This window comes from Rosa rugosa, chromosome 4 (genome assembly GCF_958449725.1).
Source record: "Rosa rugosa chromosome 4, drRosRugo1.1, whole genome shotgun sequence".
NCBI lineage: Eukaryota > Viridiplantae > Streptophyta > Magnoliopsida > Rosales > Rosaceae > Rosa > Rosa rugosa.
This window is the reverse complement of record NC_084823.1, coordinates 48038380-48052451: the sequence shown is the minus strand read 5'-3', so window position 1 is coordinate 48052451 and position 14072 is coordinate 48038380. Positions and strand designations below refer to the sequence as shown.

The 14072-nt window shown below is 38.2% G+C and overlaps 2 protein-coding genes across 4 annotated transcripts; both read right to left on the bottom strand.

The window, feature by feature from the left end:
* Positions 1 to 594: 594 nt before the first annotated feature.
* Positions 595 to 3374, bottom strand: LOC133742056 (GDSL esterase/lipase At5g62930). Of its 2 annotated transcripts, XM_062169751.1 has the most exons (7): positions 3283 to 3374; positions 3076 to 3228; positions 2905 to 2982; positions 2229 to 2369; positions 1833 to 1909; positions 1343 to 1507; positions 595 to 1005 (listed from the first exon to the last, which is right to left on the bottom strand). In XM_062169751.1, the coding sequence occupies exons 1-7, from the start codon at positions 3316 to 3318 to the stop codon at positions 837 to 839; spliced, it is 819 nt and encodes a 272-aa protein (XP_062025735.1). In that variant the 5' UTR covers positions 3319 to 3374; the 3' UTR covers positions 595 to 836. The 2 variants fall into 2 exon arrangements, with proteins under 2 accessions (XP_062025735.1, XP_062025736.1); XM_062169752.1 differs by lacking the exon at positions 3283 to 3374 and having other exon boundaries at positions 3076 to 3268.
* Positions 3375 to 5787: 2413 nt separating this feature from the next.
* On the bottom strand, positions 5788 to 11220 carry LOC133742055 (probable boron transporter 2). 2 transcript variants are annotated; one of them, XM_062169749.1, is made up of 12 exons: positions 9901 to 11220; positions 9610 to 9692; positions 9328 to 9520; positions 9087 to 9225; positions 8697 to 8862; positions 8319 to 8485; positions 8069 to 8242; positions 7874 to 7969; positions 7451 to 7588; positions 7052 to 7371; positions 6491 to 6761; positions 5788 to 6406 (listed from the first exon to the last, which is right to left on the bottom strand). In XM_062169749.1, the coding sequence occupies exons 1-12, from the start codon at positions 10002 to 10004 to the stop codon at positions 6008 to 6010; spliced, it is 2250 nt and encodes a 749-aa protein (XP_062025733.1). In that variant the 5' UTR covers positions 10005 to 11220; the 3' UTR covers positions 5788 to 6007. The 2 variants fall into 2 exon arrangements, with proteins under 2 accessions (XP_062025733.1, XP_062025734.1); XM_062169750.1 differs by lacking the exon at positions 9610 to 9692 and having other exon boundaries at positions 9901 to 11219.
* Positions 11221 to 14072: the final 2852 nt, after the last annotated feature.

The window sequence follows — 14072 nt, the reverse complement described above, 5'->3', positions numbered from 1 at the left end:
AGAGGTGATAAGAAATGTAAGTAGGAAGTGTGGTACAACGAGTAACACTCGATTGTTTTCTACTCCTCATTAATTAAGTTAATTTATCGTTAGTAAGAATCAATTTATGGTAAAAATTGGTCGCAAGTAATGAAACACAATAAAAGAATGTCAAGTACTTGAGATTTAAACACCACCATTAAGATTAATGTTTACCTAACGTCAAGCATTTTAGTGCCTTGTAATGGAAACTGTTATCGAGTAAATTCACCAATTAAACTCAGGAGTATCATCGCTTAATGAAAAGTATAAAACATAACAGTAATAGGAGTTTGGCATGAATGCGAGCTTACAAGTCATTCAAGAACAAGCATAGCAATGTCAGCGCCAAAAGGCCAGAGGCAAATGCTTGAAAAAGAGATGCACAACCAAATCCATGAAGCACGCGATTTCAATTTCGAAAAAAATTATAAAGCAAAAGAGGCATCATCTAACTAAGGCGATATAAACACAGTGGTCATTCATTATGAAGATTATTGAGCGACATAGAACAGAAAAAGTTTTCAAGAGTTTCCCTGTAGGATGTATATATACCCGGTCAACAAACACATGGGGTTGTAATAAAGCTGATATAAATCACAGTATGGTCATTCAAAATGAATTAATTGCTGACATACAGCAAAAGTTTCAGCTGGAGTTATGTTGTACATATTTTGGGGTTACAGCAAAATAAAAGACGGAGACAAAGATTATGTGTGCAATCACCAAATAAATCAGCTTATTTTGGGATATACAATTATTACAATCCAGATATGTGGTGGAGAGTTTGATACTTTGATTTATGAAATAAAAATCTATTATATGCATCTTTGCTCAAAAGCTTTCTCAGGGTTCTCCCCATCAATTACTGAGTGGTGAGGAAAATCATAAGGCATTTCGTCAGCAGAAAACCATGCTTCCTTGAAAACTCTTACAACTTCTTGGTGGACTACAGCATTGCCTTCTGGTGTTAGGTGCAACCCGTCGCTGTAATGGAGAACATACAAATTCAAGAAAAATCTTCAGTCTTTCCACGGGTGAACGTTTTGGCACGTGTAACTAAAATAGTTTCTAGGACTAAATTATAGTGCAACACCCAAGTGTAATATAGATCCCAGTTTTGATCAACCTAACTAATCAGAGTCTGCAATGACATCCCATGGATTGAATTTGAACTTGATCTGACTATTGTGGCAGTATAAAAGGTGTGAAACACTGAAACAGATTCACATTTCTTCATTGCAAGGGTAAAATTCTGGATGGAATCACATTAGTGTTGAATTGTTCAAGAAACTTGATAATTAAAGGTTCAAAGATGACAAACCTTAGAAATTTCTTCTGCCAACCCTCTGTTTCCTGCAACTTGGACCAAAGATTGATGGAGCGGATACCCATTTCCTCAGCTAGCTCAAGGCACTTCTTTGCATAAACTTCTGCTGCTTCATTTGTCCTTTCTGGCAGTTTCCTAGCATCCTCACCATACAAAGATCTGTAGAAACCAATTACCAATTACCAGACATTGATAAATGGCATGGTGGAGAAGCGGTAATGATGATCACACCCATGATGCAGAAATGGAAGTAATTATTAGGAGCGGGTGGAGATTGAGCAGGGAAAAACGGGGATGGTGGTGGTGTCCTGGTAGAGCAGCAAAAGAACTGAGCGGAGAGCTGGGGTGGACAATGGCAATACGATGGTGTAGATAGAAGAAGTGGAAGGTGGAGATGCCGCCATGAATTTAGTGAAGGTAGCAATCACATAAACATGGTTATGTTTGTAACTGTGTGTAGTGAATTTTGTAGTTAGAAGAATACCGTGCATATTCATTACGCCCTTCCTCATCCACAGGCGGTGGAGTGATAAGCACAATCAGAATTGTGTGACTGCACTCCTGCAATCAAAATCCCTATATAAAATGAAATTTGGGACAAAGAACCCTGAAAATAGATCCCGCTTACAAGAACATGTATGGACTGCATGAGAACATTTTGGGAATCACGACCCTAAATTTATGGGAAGTGATAAGCGACCAAATGCAGTGAACTAGCAACTTGTGAAATGTGATGAAACTATCATGTACCGAGTTCAAATAACTGAAATGAATGGTGCCTGCCGTAATTCTATAATAACATCTATTAGACAACAAGCATATACACTGAATTTAAAAATCTGAAAATGCCATTGAAGTATTAAAGGTCAACAACTTGAACCTTCAAATGGAGAACAATTTTTCTGAGATTCTCCTCGAACTCTTCAAGAGGAACATGTTGCCGTTCACTTGTTCTCCCCAAAATAGCTGCATCATTGGCCCCAAAGAAAATTGTGGCAGCAGCAGGAGGTTTTCTGGAATCCTGCATATTCATAGTAGTGTTATATGATCACATTTGCAAATGTCTAAAAATGAACACGAATCCTGCATATTCATATCCTGTCACCACATAATGGGGATGGAATCAAAACGGTAACTTGATTTCGTCAACGATATTATCAGATACTAATTTTGGGAGGCTTCTTCTCAAAGTATGACTATTTTACTGCTCTAGCATGCTATACAGACCTCTTCAAGTATCAATATAACACCATCTAGTCCTATGTTAATACTCTTTAATCCAAGATCTAATTTAAGTTGAGCTTCATGAACTTACAACACCACAGGAAACAAACAAGTCGGACTCTCTATCACAGCACCAATTACGCAATGTACATAACTACATACTAGGCATAGGCAATACGAAATCAAATTTGCAAACATTCTAATGCCAAATGCACAATAAGACATGTAATCAACATAATACAGAAAGAAACCAAAAACCCAATTTTTTTTTTTTTTTTTGGGTAAAAAAAAAACCCAATTGAATTAGCACAACCAAATGAAGGAACACGCACCAGAGGAAAGATCTGATGCAACAAGAACAGCGCCCATCTGGTGTTGTACCCACCATAGCCACGAACTTTGACATCAGCCTGTTAATCATCATCAGCAACATCACAGCAGGCATTTGAATTTAATCGGTAAAGTTTGAATATTTGAAAATAGAAAGTGACAAAAGACCAGACCTTGCGAGAATAGGTGTCAGCAAGAGCGGCACCCCAGCCTCCTAATTGGAAGGACTGCTCTGTTATCGAGTCTCCAAACAACAAGATTTCAGGTCTCATCGTCCTTCTGATTCTTTGTTCAGAAATCAGAAGCAGTACTACTCCTGCTGTGTCCTTACAGTCCTACACTCCTACTCTCTGTTTCTGTTCACAGCGGACACTGCTGACTCTTATATAACGACGAGCCGTTTCCTTAATCTGCATTTCATGCCACTTCGAACAGGAACCTGGTCACATTGTGTTTTTGTTGGTAACGTGTTTCGTTCTCATGGAATGTTGATTGCACTTTGCACATTTACCGTCATAGATTTAGCTGGCTATTACATTTTTTTTACTTCGAGGTCTATGATGGTGTCGTCGGATCACTAGGAATCTAAGATGGTTCGGCCGCTAAATTATGTGTTGATACATGTACTAGTTTAATAAGGTGATGTCATTTTTAAATGAAAAGGTAAGACATTATGGTAAAGAGTTGTTTATTATGCAGGTGACATCATCCACCCAAATATGTAATATTGAACCACGTGGTGTGGTGTGTTAGTCGAATGGCCTAGTCTAGAACCCCCAGGTCTAGCGTTCGAATCCCAGCTTCATCCCGTGGCCAGCAGATTTGAGGGACCATTTGGGTTCGTGCGTCTGCGGTGCAGTGGATTAGTCTGGTTTTGTCAGGCTTTCGCCGCAATGTCGGTGCAGGTGTTCTGGCGCTGGGATACCACTGCATGGGTGTGTGAGTTACTAACAACTAACCCGATCAAAAAAAAAAAATGTAATATTGGATCATTAAGATGATACGATATATGCTAATGTGTATCAACAAGAAGGCATACACATTAAGATGATCCGATCGTCCCATTAAAGATTATCTTTACATTTTTGTTTTTAATACATTTCCAAATGTTTAATGAATTGAGTGATGTTCACCTGATTACTAAGTGATCAAAGAATATGAGTCAGTGACTTTAGTTTTTGATCGGCCTAACTAACCTTTAGTCCTTTAGTTGAGCACCCAATACTTCGGCTCTCAATGCATTGAATTTCAATGAGGTACAACATTGTAGAATTTTCATATTAATATTGCTTTCCTTTGCAATTGCAGAGTGAGCAACACCACTACATCAGATATGACATTGATCTACAGAGTCATCATGTATGTCCTTGCACATTGAGAGCGTCACTAGAAAGCAAAAGTAACCCTTGAACTGAAGTGGGTTAACCATCTTGTCAGTACCAGAAAGCTAGTTGAGTGAAAGGCAAGCATGCATTGAAGTGAATCTACGAAGCAAAAGGAGATATAGTGGAGACTTAGGTATGCATTCCACCAGTTTATGTATCCAAAAGTTCATATGTAATCTGCTTCTCTTCCATATCAATCAAGTCACCAGTACAGAGTTCAGTGGCAGACAAGAGTTGCAAAACACAATGGCATGCATGATAAGCCTAAAAGAGGGTACTGAAAATTCTGACATACCAAAAAAATCAGCCCCCATTAAGAATTAGAGGAAGAAATGTTTGTATTCCGACTTCTCTAATCTCTAGTTCTCTGCAGCTAGTCTCGTATATATAGCGTGTTTGTGATATTGCATCAGCATAATATACCAGCCTTTATTTTTACTTGCACTCAAGAACGGAAAGTAAGAAAAAGATTCTGAATATCTATCGTATAACCAGTAATGGAAACCTGATTATCTGAAAAGTGAAAAGCATTGGTGTCAATTAAGCTCCTTGTGAGGTACCACGTTGCAGCTGCATTGCTTTTCACTTTGTTGATACATCAGAATATTTTTGTGGAGAAAATTTGAATTTGAACCCCTCGATATTATGTTCTTTGACTTTACATTTACATTTGTTGGACTAGAGTTATATCTGAGATGTTGGAAGGAAAGTAGAATTTCTTCAGTTTATCTAGATCACCACTCGTTTGTGAAACTTCGCATTCATAGTATGTGCAATTGCACACCATTAACATGACAGTGAAAAACAATGAAGAACACTTGGATCTCTCCTATATAAAGTGAAGGGTAAGATTGTAAGAATAGGTTGCAAGTGACAACATTGCTTGTCCTTCACTTGGTAGCTACGAATTGAACCCCACCCTGTCATTAGTGATTAGTCCATTACAGTATTTTTGAAAGATTAATTTAATTATATATGATATATTGGAAGAAACTAAAACCTTTAAAGAAGGTTATGCTTGTTGTTTAGATTGAGCCAAATTAGGTATTTCATCATTGGCTTTTTGCGAGTGTGGAAAGAATAGACTGAAATAAAGTTTTAAGGACATTATAGTTATTCCGTAGCTACATATTTTATAATTAAAATTATACTCTAAATATTATCCATTAGATTAGATATGTATTAGTGACTGAAATATTATGCTTGATTGGAGCACAATCGTCTAATTTCTTATTTGATTAAAAAAAAAAAAAGACTCAAATTATAGACAATTTATTACTTACCAGACTACAAAATCATGTAATGGAGCGTGTGGTCAATGCAAAAAGCTATTTTCGGTTGCTTGCCATCTTCACAATATGCAAAGCTCATCACGTCTTTCATTTAAGCTATCACATGAGGACCAGTTATGACCTCTAATACCTTCACATGTGTTTAAATGGACAATCTCAACAGTATACATATAAAATAATTGGCTTAGGAATTTTTTAGACAGCATAATTCACGGTAAGTTCCATAGGCAAATGACAGAATGGTACATATAATTACAGCTTTTACATAATCTTCTCTTCCCATCCTCTATGGGAGACAAAAGAAAGAGCAGCAGTGACAAACAACGTACAGTATCGGGAAAGGTTCGAAGAGCACTCCCTAGTTACACATGAACCTAGCACATGACCTCTCGAGTACCATTGCCAAATAATCCACCTGGATCACACTCCTAGGTTTTGTAGCTTGAAGAGCCAGGAGTGCTTTGTCCAAGGACAGATGGTCCAGGGCTGGGAGTCTGCACTGTTTCGATTCCCTGACCATGCATTCGGGGGCTTTGTTCTCCTCTTGGTTCATTCAAACGGGGGCTGGGAGTGTGTTCTGTTTCGTGACCTTGTACATTTAGTCGGGGGCTTCTTTCTCCTCTCAGTTCATTTAAACGGGGGCTGTATACTCTCTGCGTTAACCTTGGGCTATAAGCTGATTTTATACCTTCTAGTGAAGAAGTAGGGGTCAAACTTGATACTTTTGGACTCTGAGTGCGGCGGATCTCCCCGCGGCTTCTTGTAATAATTTCATCAAGTATTTCCCCACCATCCATGTTATTTATTCTTGCCTGAACATCCTGATCCTGTCATGATTATAAAGCATCAGCATCAGTACAAATGTTCAAGGCAAAAGTTGAACTGTTTAAGACGGGATTGGAATAACTTACTTCAAAGGACATGTTGAAAGCAACGGCAGGGGCTTCCTCGTATTCTGCAGCATCCAGGTCTTGAAGGTGAGCCCTTTTAAAAAACTTAGGGAGCAAATACTGCCGCACTGGGACTAGAAGCATGATCAACAACGGGAAGAGCACCCCGGCAATTGGGATCCATGTTAGGCCAAAACACAGAAGCAAGTAAGCTGTCTGGAACAAGGTGAAGGTCGCGATTGTTTTAAAAGGCACAGTCTCAAGAAAGGTTCCATGATACTTCTCCAGCACCCTATCAAGTCAGATGATGATTAATATCTAAAAACTTTACAGTGACCAGTAAACTGCAAGGGTCCTAAAACATGTGCCAAAACTTAATTCTGAATCAGACTATCTGTAAAACTTGATACTTGTGCTTTAATTTAGATAGTGCCATCCGTAGATTTGGTTGACATAAAAAGTAGTGCAATCATCATAAAAGCTCGACTCGTGTAGAACATGTTTGCTCCAAGGATAACTTAAAATGGACCTAAATGTATTTAGTCCAAGAAACCACAAATGACAAGGGAGGCTTCAACTTACTTGTATCTTCGACTTGGAGCAGTGAAAAGAAACAATATTCTCTCCCAGAATTGGTTTCCAGGCAAGCTTTCAATTGCCATAAAAGCAAAATAACCCCAAAGAACTGAGGTTGGGATTTTCTTCAAAAGAGGCATAGCAGCTACACAACCACCAGCCAGCAATGCCTGAAGCACATTGCTGAGGCGTTGCTCTTTTACTTCAATAGGTAAAAGATCATCAATATCCTTATCCACATCAAAAACGGTTTCATCAACAGGGGCATCAATGTAGCCAGTACTTGAGGCTAATTGGACTGTGGATTCTTTCAGCTCTTTTAGTCCCTGCCAAGCACAAATGTTGAACATAAAAGACCAAAGCATGAAAACTTTTGTATGAATCAAGAATCATGCAAGTATTTACCAGAGCAGATGGACGTTGGTAGACTAGTGGAGTCTGCATTTCATTGTATGCTTCTTGCATGTTGCGGTATAATTGACTCAAAGTTGAGTTTTTGCGTATACTATTCCTTGCTGTTACTACAAGCTTATTCCGCAAAAGCTATTCAAAAGAGAACAAAAGATGCATTCTATATATTCAGATATATGAATCACAAGAAGTAAAGTATCGAAATCAAAAAAAAGTATTAGAATTTAGAAACAAGGTCTGTGGAGTAAACAATGGTCATGATCATTGAAATCAGATATTTCTAAGAAATTGCCTCTCTCTATTTACAGCAAAAATGCACTCAATGAGACTAATTCCCTGCAAGTTTGTACACTTTTCTATATCTTGAGAACAACAGTTCCACTACTATACAGGCAAGATTAAGATGACGTTCAGCACCTGATGTTTTAGAGTAGCTAAGCTTTTTGTATGCATAGGAGATTGTGGAATTACACCATTGGCAGGGGGAATGCCAATAAGCCCACACAATATGACCTGAAAGTGAATAAATCCAAACTTAAGAGGAAAGTTTCACAAAATAAAAGTGGATGCAAGATCTTTTTGTCCATGTCAGAGAATCTGAAAGCCGCTTACCAGAAATCCGAGAAGGAGAAGGTCATAGTGATATGAAGTTGGTTTCTTTAGATTAAACTCCTTCTGTTGGGCAAGTTGAGATGCAACACTGTGATCGAAGTAGTAGAGCACAGCAATCATAGTTGCTGGTATAAATGCTCCAACTATATATAAAGGAGGAACAGTCATCATCTCCTGCACAACTAAACAGCATGAGTATGCGCGGAAATGTCTTATAAAATATATGGCAAACTATCACGACAATAACCACCTTGATAACTGTCCAGTTTGAGTATGCACCAGTAGACCATGGATTTGGACTGAAAAGTCGTCTTGGGATTCCTTTTGGGACATCATTAACCGGTATGTAAGATACAGCAGTCCATACAAGAACCATAAGTGGGACTCCATAATCCGCTATAAATCCACGTAGCCAACCTATAGATATGATTACATTTGACAGACAAGAAAGCTAGTGAGATATATACTTGACAGAGTAGATGTATGCAATTAATCTTTCACCTCAGAGCACCATTTAAACCATTACAGCAAGAGAAGCAGATGTTCATTCTAAGTTCTAACACATAAAAAAATCTGATTACTTTCAACTTTTTAGTAGTTGGAAAGTAAATGGCTAAATGCTGCATACCTGTGCCATAACGCCACGATCTAGCTTTACGACTTCTCAATGCAGTAAATAGAAGGCCAAATGACAGAACTAATGCAAACATTCCATTGCCAAACCTCCAAGAAGGTAGGAGTGCAGTCTGATTTGGCTTTTCTCTTTCAGGTACGCCAAATTCCTCTACAACTCCCTGTAGAATGACATTGGTTAAGTAAATTTAACATAAAAAGAATATTTCTAGAGTATTATTGTAGGTGGAGAAATCTCAAGGAATTTCTGTTTTCCTGAACATAATAGCACCTCACAAGTATTGGACAAATGGAGGTTCCCTTGTTAAATTCATGATGAGTCAAATCTAAAAATTTTCATATCCTTGAATCCAATTAATAATGCAGGATCACAAAGAAAACTCACTCTTATGGCCTGCTGCATAAAAAGCATTGCGATAAGAAGACCAAATAATTCACCAGCAATACGTGTAAACCTATTGATTATAGAGCAAGCACCCAGAATGGCCAGCAAGAAGAGCAAAATGGATGTCCACACACATACCCTATATAAGTATTATTTTGGAGGGAGAAAAAAAAGTTCAGTTTCATCAGCAAATTGGCATTTCTTTCGTAATTTTAACATCTGCAAAATGTTCAGGAGTTACCATCCAGTCCAAGCTAAAAAGAGTTCCTGTCCCAAATCCTTTCGGTCCTTAGCAAAGTTGAACATAAATGTATACATCAATACTGTTGGTTCAGCCACCCCTAGTATGAGCAGGGGCTGCCCTCCAACAACTGAATGGATAACACCACAAATTGCAGTTGATGCAAGAGTCTGTACTGCAGTCAAAGTTCCATCTGTAAATATAAACATATGCACACTTCTTAGCAAATTGCTAGAGAACAGAAAACCAAAAAAGAGGGAAAAAACGAAGGTATTGTTCGACTTGTAGTTCTTTCCAGCTGCTCCCCAAAAGATATAACTGGAATTGTTGAAGCAAAGAATACGTATGTTGTTGGGGCCAAGATCCTAAATAAAAGACAATATTATGAGAACTTCAGCAAGGTACAAATCAAAGGTGCCAGTATTGCCAATATTCACAAGCATTAAATAATGAATGGACTAAAAGCAATGTTGCTCCTAAACTGCTATGCTTTCTTCGGATCATTTTCATTAGTGAACATAACAGTACTATCTTGTTACTGATATAAAAATGAGAAGTAAGACATTCACAAACCTTATACCCGCTCGTAAACCACCAGTCCAATCTTGTTTGTAGCAAAGAATTCTTCCTTTGAGGTCATTCTTGATCCCACGAAAAGGAACAAACGTTTCTTCCATAATAAGTCCAATACTATGTGAACAAGAAAGAACGAAGACCCTTCTCGTTGTTGTTTGAGTGACAAGTAACCAGGGCAATAAGTGATATGGACTCGAGAGGCCAGTATGGTGTCTAAGTTTGCATTAGTATATATGCACAGAATTACGGATGGAGAAAGAATGATTTCTTGATCATAATAGGAATCTTAACGAGGAAAAATACCGGTAAAGGAGACTGTTGATTCATTGAACATTTGAAGTAAGATAGAACCTTAATTAGGTCCATAGACAAATGGACTAAAAGGGTAGATGAAATTTACATTTCAAGGAATCAATAAAGAATAGACTAGTATACAGTTTCTTTTGTTAAAAGAATCAAATTGGGAATGACTTTAACTACTTGGACACCATGCTGATATAAGTACAGGATCACAGTGAATTAGCGAATGGAATTCATAGTGACTCAGGAAGTTGAAAAACTAACGAAATGAATAGGCACCGCCCATATGCTCAGATCAAAACTAGCGGTTGACTCTGACAAAAGTTAGATCCATCACCTCTCCTTTCTCTTATCAGAAAAGCTTCCTATAGTGCACAGATGCATAAGAATGCTTAAAAAACCAGATACTTGAAGAAATTTGTTAACTTTAACTGCAAATGTCACAATCAAGCTCCAAACTTGAATGTTTGGTAGAGCAAGAAGAAGCAATTTAGCGAAAACCCATTATCAGAAACTGCATGTGGGAGCTCTTAGAACAATTTGAAGCAAATGGGCATTCACAGAACACAAAAGGAGACCTTCTTTTGCTGATTGAACAAAACCAGACAAGAAATCCTACTCAGAAAGATTAGCGAGAACCCATGATTGAATTCATGCTAGAAATGATTCAGAACAGTTCTGAGCAAATGGGAATTAACCAAACAGAGAAGAGAACCAAGATGAACACTTGAATCAAGATTACATTATTCAAGAAAGACCCTTTGGAGCAAAAAACACATAGAAATTCACAACTCACAGAGAATGTTGTATGAGCTTTGCAACTACATCACCTGAGACTCAGAGCAGAGTTATATATAGATTAAAAGGACATTTGAGGCAGAGAGACTGAAATGTGAGCCCAGAACCAGAACTAATACTACTGACTTATGAGGCAATCAATAAATGAGCAAATGAGAGAGAAACGTGGGAGATTAAACTCATGAACTAAAGCGTGAATGAGGTAGTGTGTGCTGAGTAGACATATATAACTCTCCAGCCACTTGAATAAAACCAAACTACATAATGAGTTGAGTCTTTGACACTGAGATAGACAGAGAGAGAAGGGGGCCCAGTTGAAAATTAGGTTAATAAACCGTCCATTCTGATTTGATTTAATGGTTTAAGTTTCTATAACTAACCAAGGATTATTAAAAATTAAGAACTTTCCCAAACCCCCTTATTTTACAACAACAATTTTTTGTAGAGAAAAATTAAAAAACTCTTGCCTAAAGAAAGAATCGAAGAAGCCAACTTTTATACTTTTATTTAGTATTTGGTGGTGTACTCTCTCACACCTAACATAGGATGATGATTAAGAAGATTTGGTTTTATAATCCCTCCCTCCATTTTCTTATCAAACTGAATTTCTTTCTAAATTCTTACTTGGTTTTTTTTTTTTTTTTCCTTTCTTACAAAAGATGTATTTTTCTGAGCCTCCTAACTAAGTTGGGTTCTAAACCCCTTATTCGAAAAGAAAAGAAAAAAAAAAAAAGTATTTTTCAAAGAGGTGGTTGCAACTTGCATGGTGAGAGGGAAAGACAAAAGCAGTGATGCAACTGAAAGCTTTCTGCACTCACAAAACAACCATTGAAAAGATAGAAATTCAGGAACTATGTTTTATGGAAGTGACCAAATTAGGCTACCTGCTTAGCATAATGGCAAAAAAATAAACCCATTTTTAAGTCGAACCACACATGCCAATATGCAAATTTTGGCCTAAAAACCAACAATTATAATTCATTTAGTTTTCAAAATCCTTGAATTTCATATGACACCACAATGATGTAGACAGTTCAAAAAAATTAGTACTTACTTATATTTTCACATATTAACTTCTTTGAAAAATAAGTAAGTTTACTTTCCTTTTTTTAATTAAGAATTTCCATTCACAATAATCTTTTCAAACAATACATGTTCTTACATGAAGTCGGTAAGACAATTCGAACATGGAACTTCTCATAAATGTATGAACACAATAAAAATCAAAATGTAAGTGGCGCGTACGTCAAGAAATAAGTACTTTCTTTAATTCTTTTAGGCATTTAATCACCCAATAATGTAAGTAATTGAATCTCCAAAGTATATTCTTATTTCTCATTTTGTCATAAATTTTCAAGTAAGGGTTCTTGTCCATTTACCCCATTTATAAGGATGGTTGCTAAAGACCTCCCAATCTCTCTCTATGTCTTCAATGGCGTCATCGTCATTGCCTGAGGCGCAGATGACATGGGGCGTTGAACGAAGGTGCAACGCAGAGGTTATAGATCTAGAATGGTTGTTGCATGGAGCTTGGGCGTCGCTGCAGACGTGGTCAGAATTTCCGGTGACTTGCCAATGGATTTGGGTGTCCAAATCAATAGGGCGGGACAGTTTTTTGGCTCATACCCGAGCTCATTTCTTGGTGATTGTGATGATGATTGCCTGGTGGTGTTCTCTAAAAGTTGTGTTGGTCTCGGGCGGTGGTCTAGGTGGCTAGGTTACTCCCTGCGACGGAGATGGCGGGGGTTGTAGCAGAGAGACTACTACCTTCGTGAGATTGGGTTTGGGTCCAAATGAGCTAGGGTAAACTTTTGGGCCCGTGCTTAAGGCTGCTATGGGCCAGAAAATGAAGATGCAAAAAGAGGGTGATGGGCTCGAGCTATTCCTTGACAAATCAATTCGGATCTTTAAGAGTTTGTGCAGTTGTGGGGCCCACTTCACCCTGCTGTTAGGCCCAATCTCTCTACGGACAGGACAACTTTTGTGTTCGGCAAAATCTCCTAGCCCGAGCTTGATGGGCAAGGAAAAAATATAGATAGGTGTGATAGGGGCCTATTTACTATGTCTTACTATTCTCCATAGTTTATAGGCTCACTTTAAATAAGTGAGCGATTAGTTCGAATATAGGTGGTCTGTTTCTATGTATCACAGTAGTTCTCTTGCCACAACTTCTTGATCTGTCTAGTCGAAGGCAGCAGAAGGATATGTAATGGTCATCTTGGCATGCGTTAATGAAATCCACATTTCTTTCAAAAAAAAAAAGGATTTTTTTCCCATTTACCCCATTAAGTTTTTTTCCAATTAAAGGGTAGTAAACCTATATTGCCCCCCCCCCCCCCCCAATAGAGTTCTATTGGGTGGCAATAGAGGTTTATGAAACCTCGCCGAAAGTCCACAAAGAGGTTATCGGAGATCTCAATGGGGCCGAAGAGATTTATTGCCCTTCTCAATAGACATGTATTGCCCCCAATAGACATTTCGGCCGCCGGAATATGAACTAATCCTCCTAAAATTAGGCAAATAGACCTTTGAATAAGGAAAAAAAAAGAGGAGATTGCACCAATTCAAGACGTCTATTGTCCCCGATAAAACATTTTTTTTCTTTGCTTCTTGACCTTCTGCCCCTATTTTACCAAAAAGTAAAAAGAAAAAAGAAAAAAAAAACAAGAGGCCGGGTTGCAGCTCAATCATACAATAGATAATTAAAGAAAAAGAAAAAGCAAAAAAAAAAAAAAGCAGCCATCAGAAATGAAAATTCAAAACACCCAAGTTACTATTTGCCAAAAAAAAAAATCAACTCCGGTTCCGATTGTGGCCGGAGAGTGAGGCGAGTGAGGCCAGCAACTCACCAACTCCTGCTTCTCCTCGCCTCTTTCGTGGTGGCGCTCATCTGCTTCATAACCTGGCCGATCTCGAACTCGACGGGGCGGTCGGAGAGTGAGGCGAGAAGCTGAACGACGTCGTCAGTGATTTTACTGGAGCGGGAAACGACGTTCGATGAGGAGGCGGAGATCCGGTGCTGAGACCACTTCGCCAAAACCGTCTTTGCCGTCTGTGCCATCGACACCAGG

Coding starts and splice junctions, on each gene's coding strand:
- LOC133742056 (XM_062169751.1), bottom strand. CDS start 3,318: ATGCAGATTAAGGAAACGGCTCGTCGTTATATAAGA. Junction 3,229..3,282: donor CGGCTCGTCGTTATATAAGA/GTCAGCAGTGTC, acceptor TAGGACTGTAAG/GACACAGCAGGAGTAGTACT. Junction 1,006..1,342: donor TGGCAGAAGAAATTTCTAAG/GTTTGTCATCTT, acceptor TCTCCATTACAG/CGACGGGTTGCACCTAACAC.
- LOC133742055 (XM_062169749.1), bottom strand. CDS start 10,004: ATGGAAGAAACGTTTGTTCCTTTTCGTGGGATCAAGAATGACCTCAAA. Junction 9,693..9,900: donor GGTTTACGAGCGGGTATAAG/GTTTGTGAATGT, acceptor TCTTTTATTTAG/GATCTTGGCCCCAACAACAT. Junction 7,372..7,450: donor ACCAACGTCCATCTGCTCTG/GTAAATACTTGC, acceptor TGTGCTTGGCAG/GGACTAAAAGAGCTGAAAGA.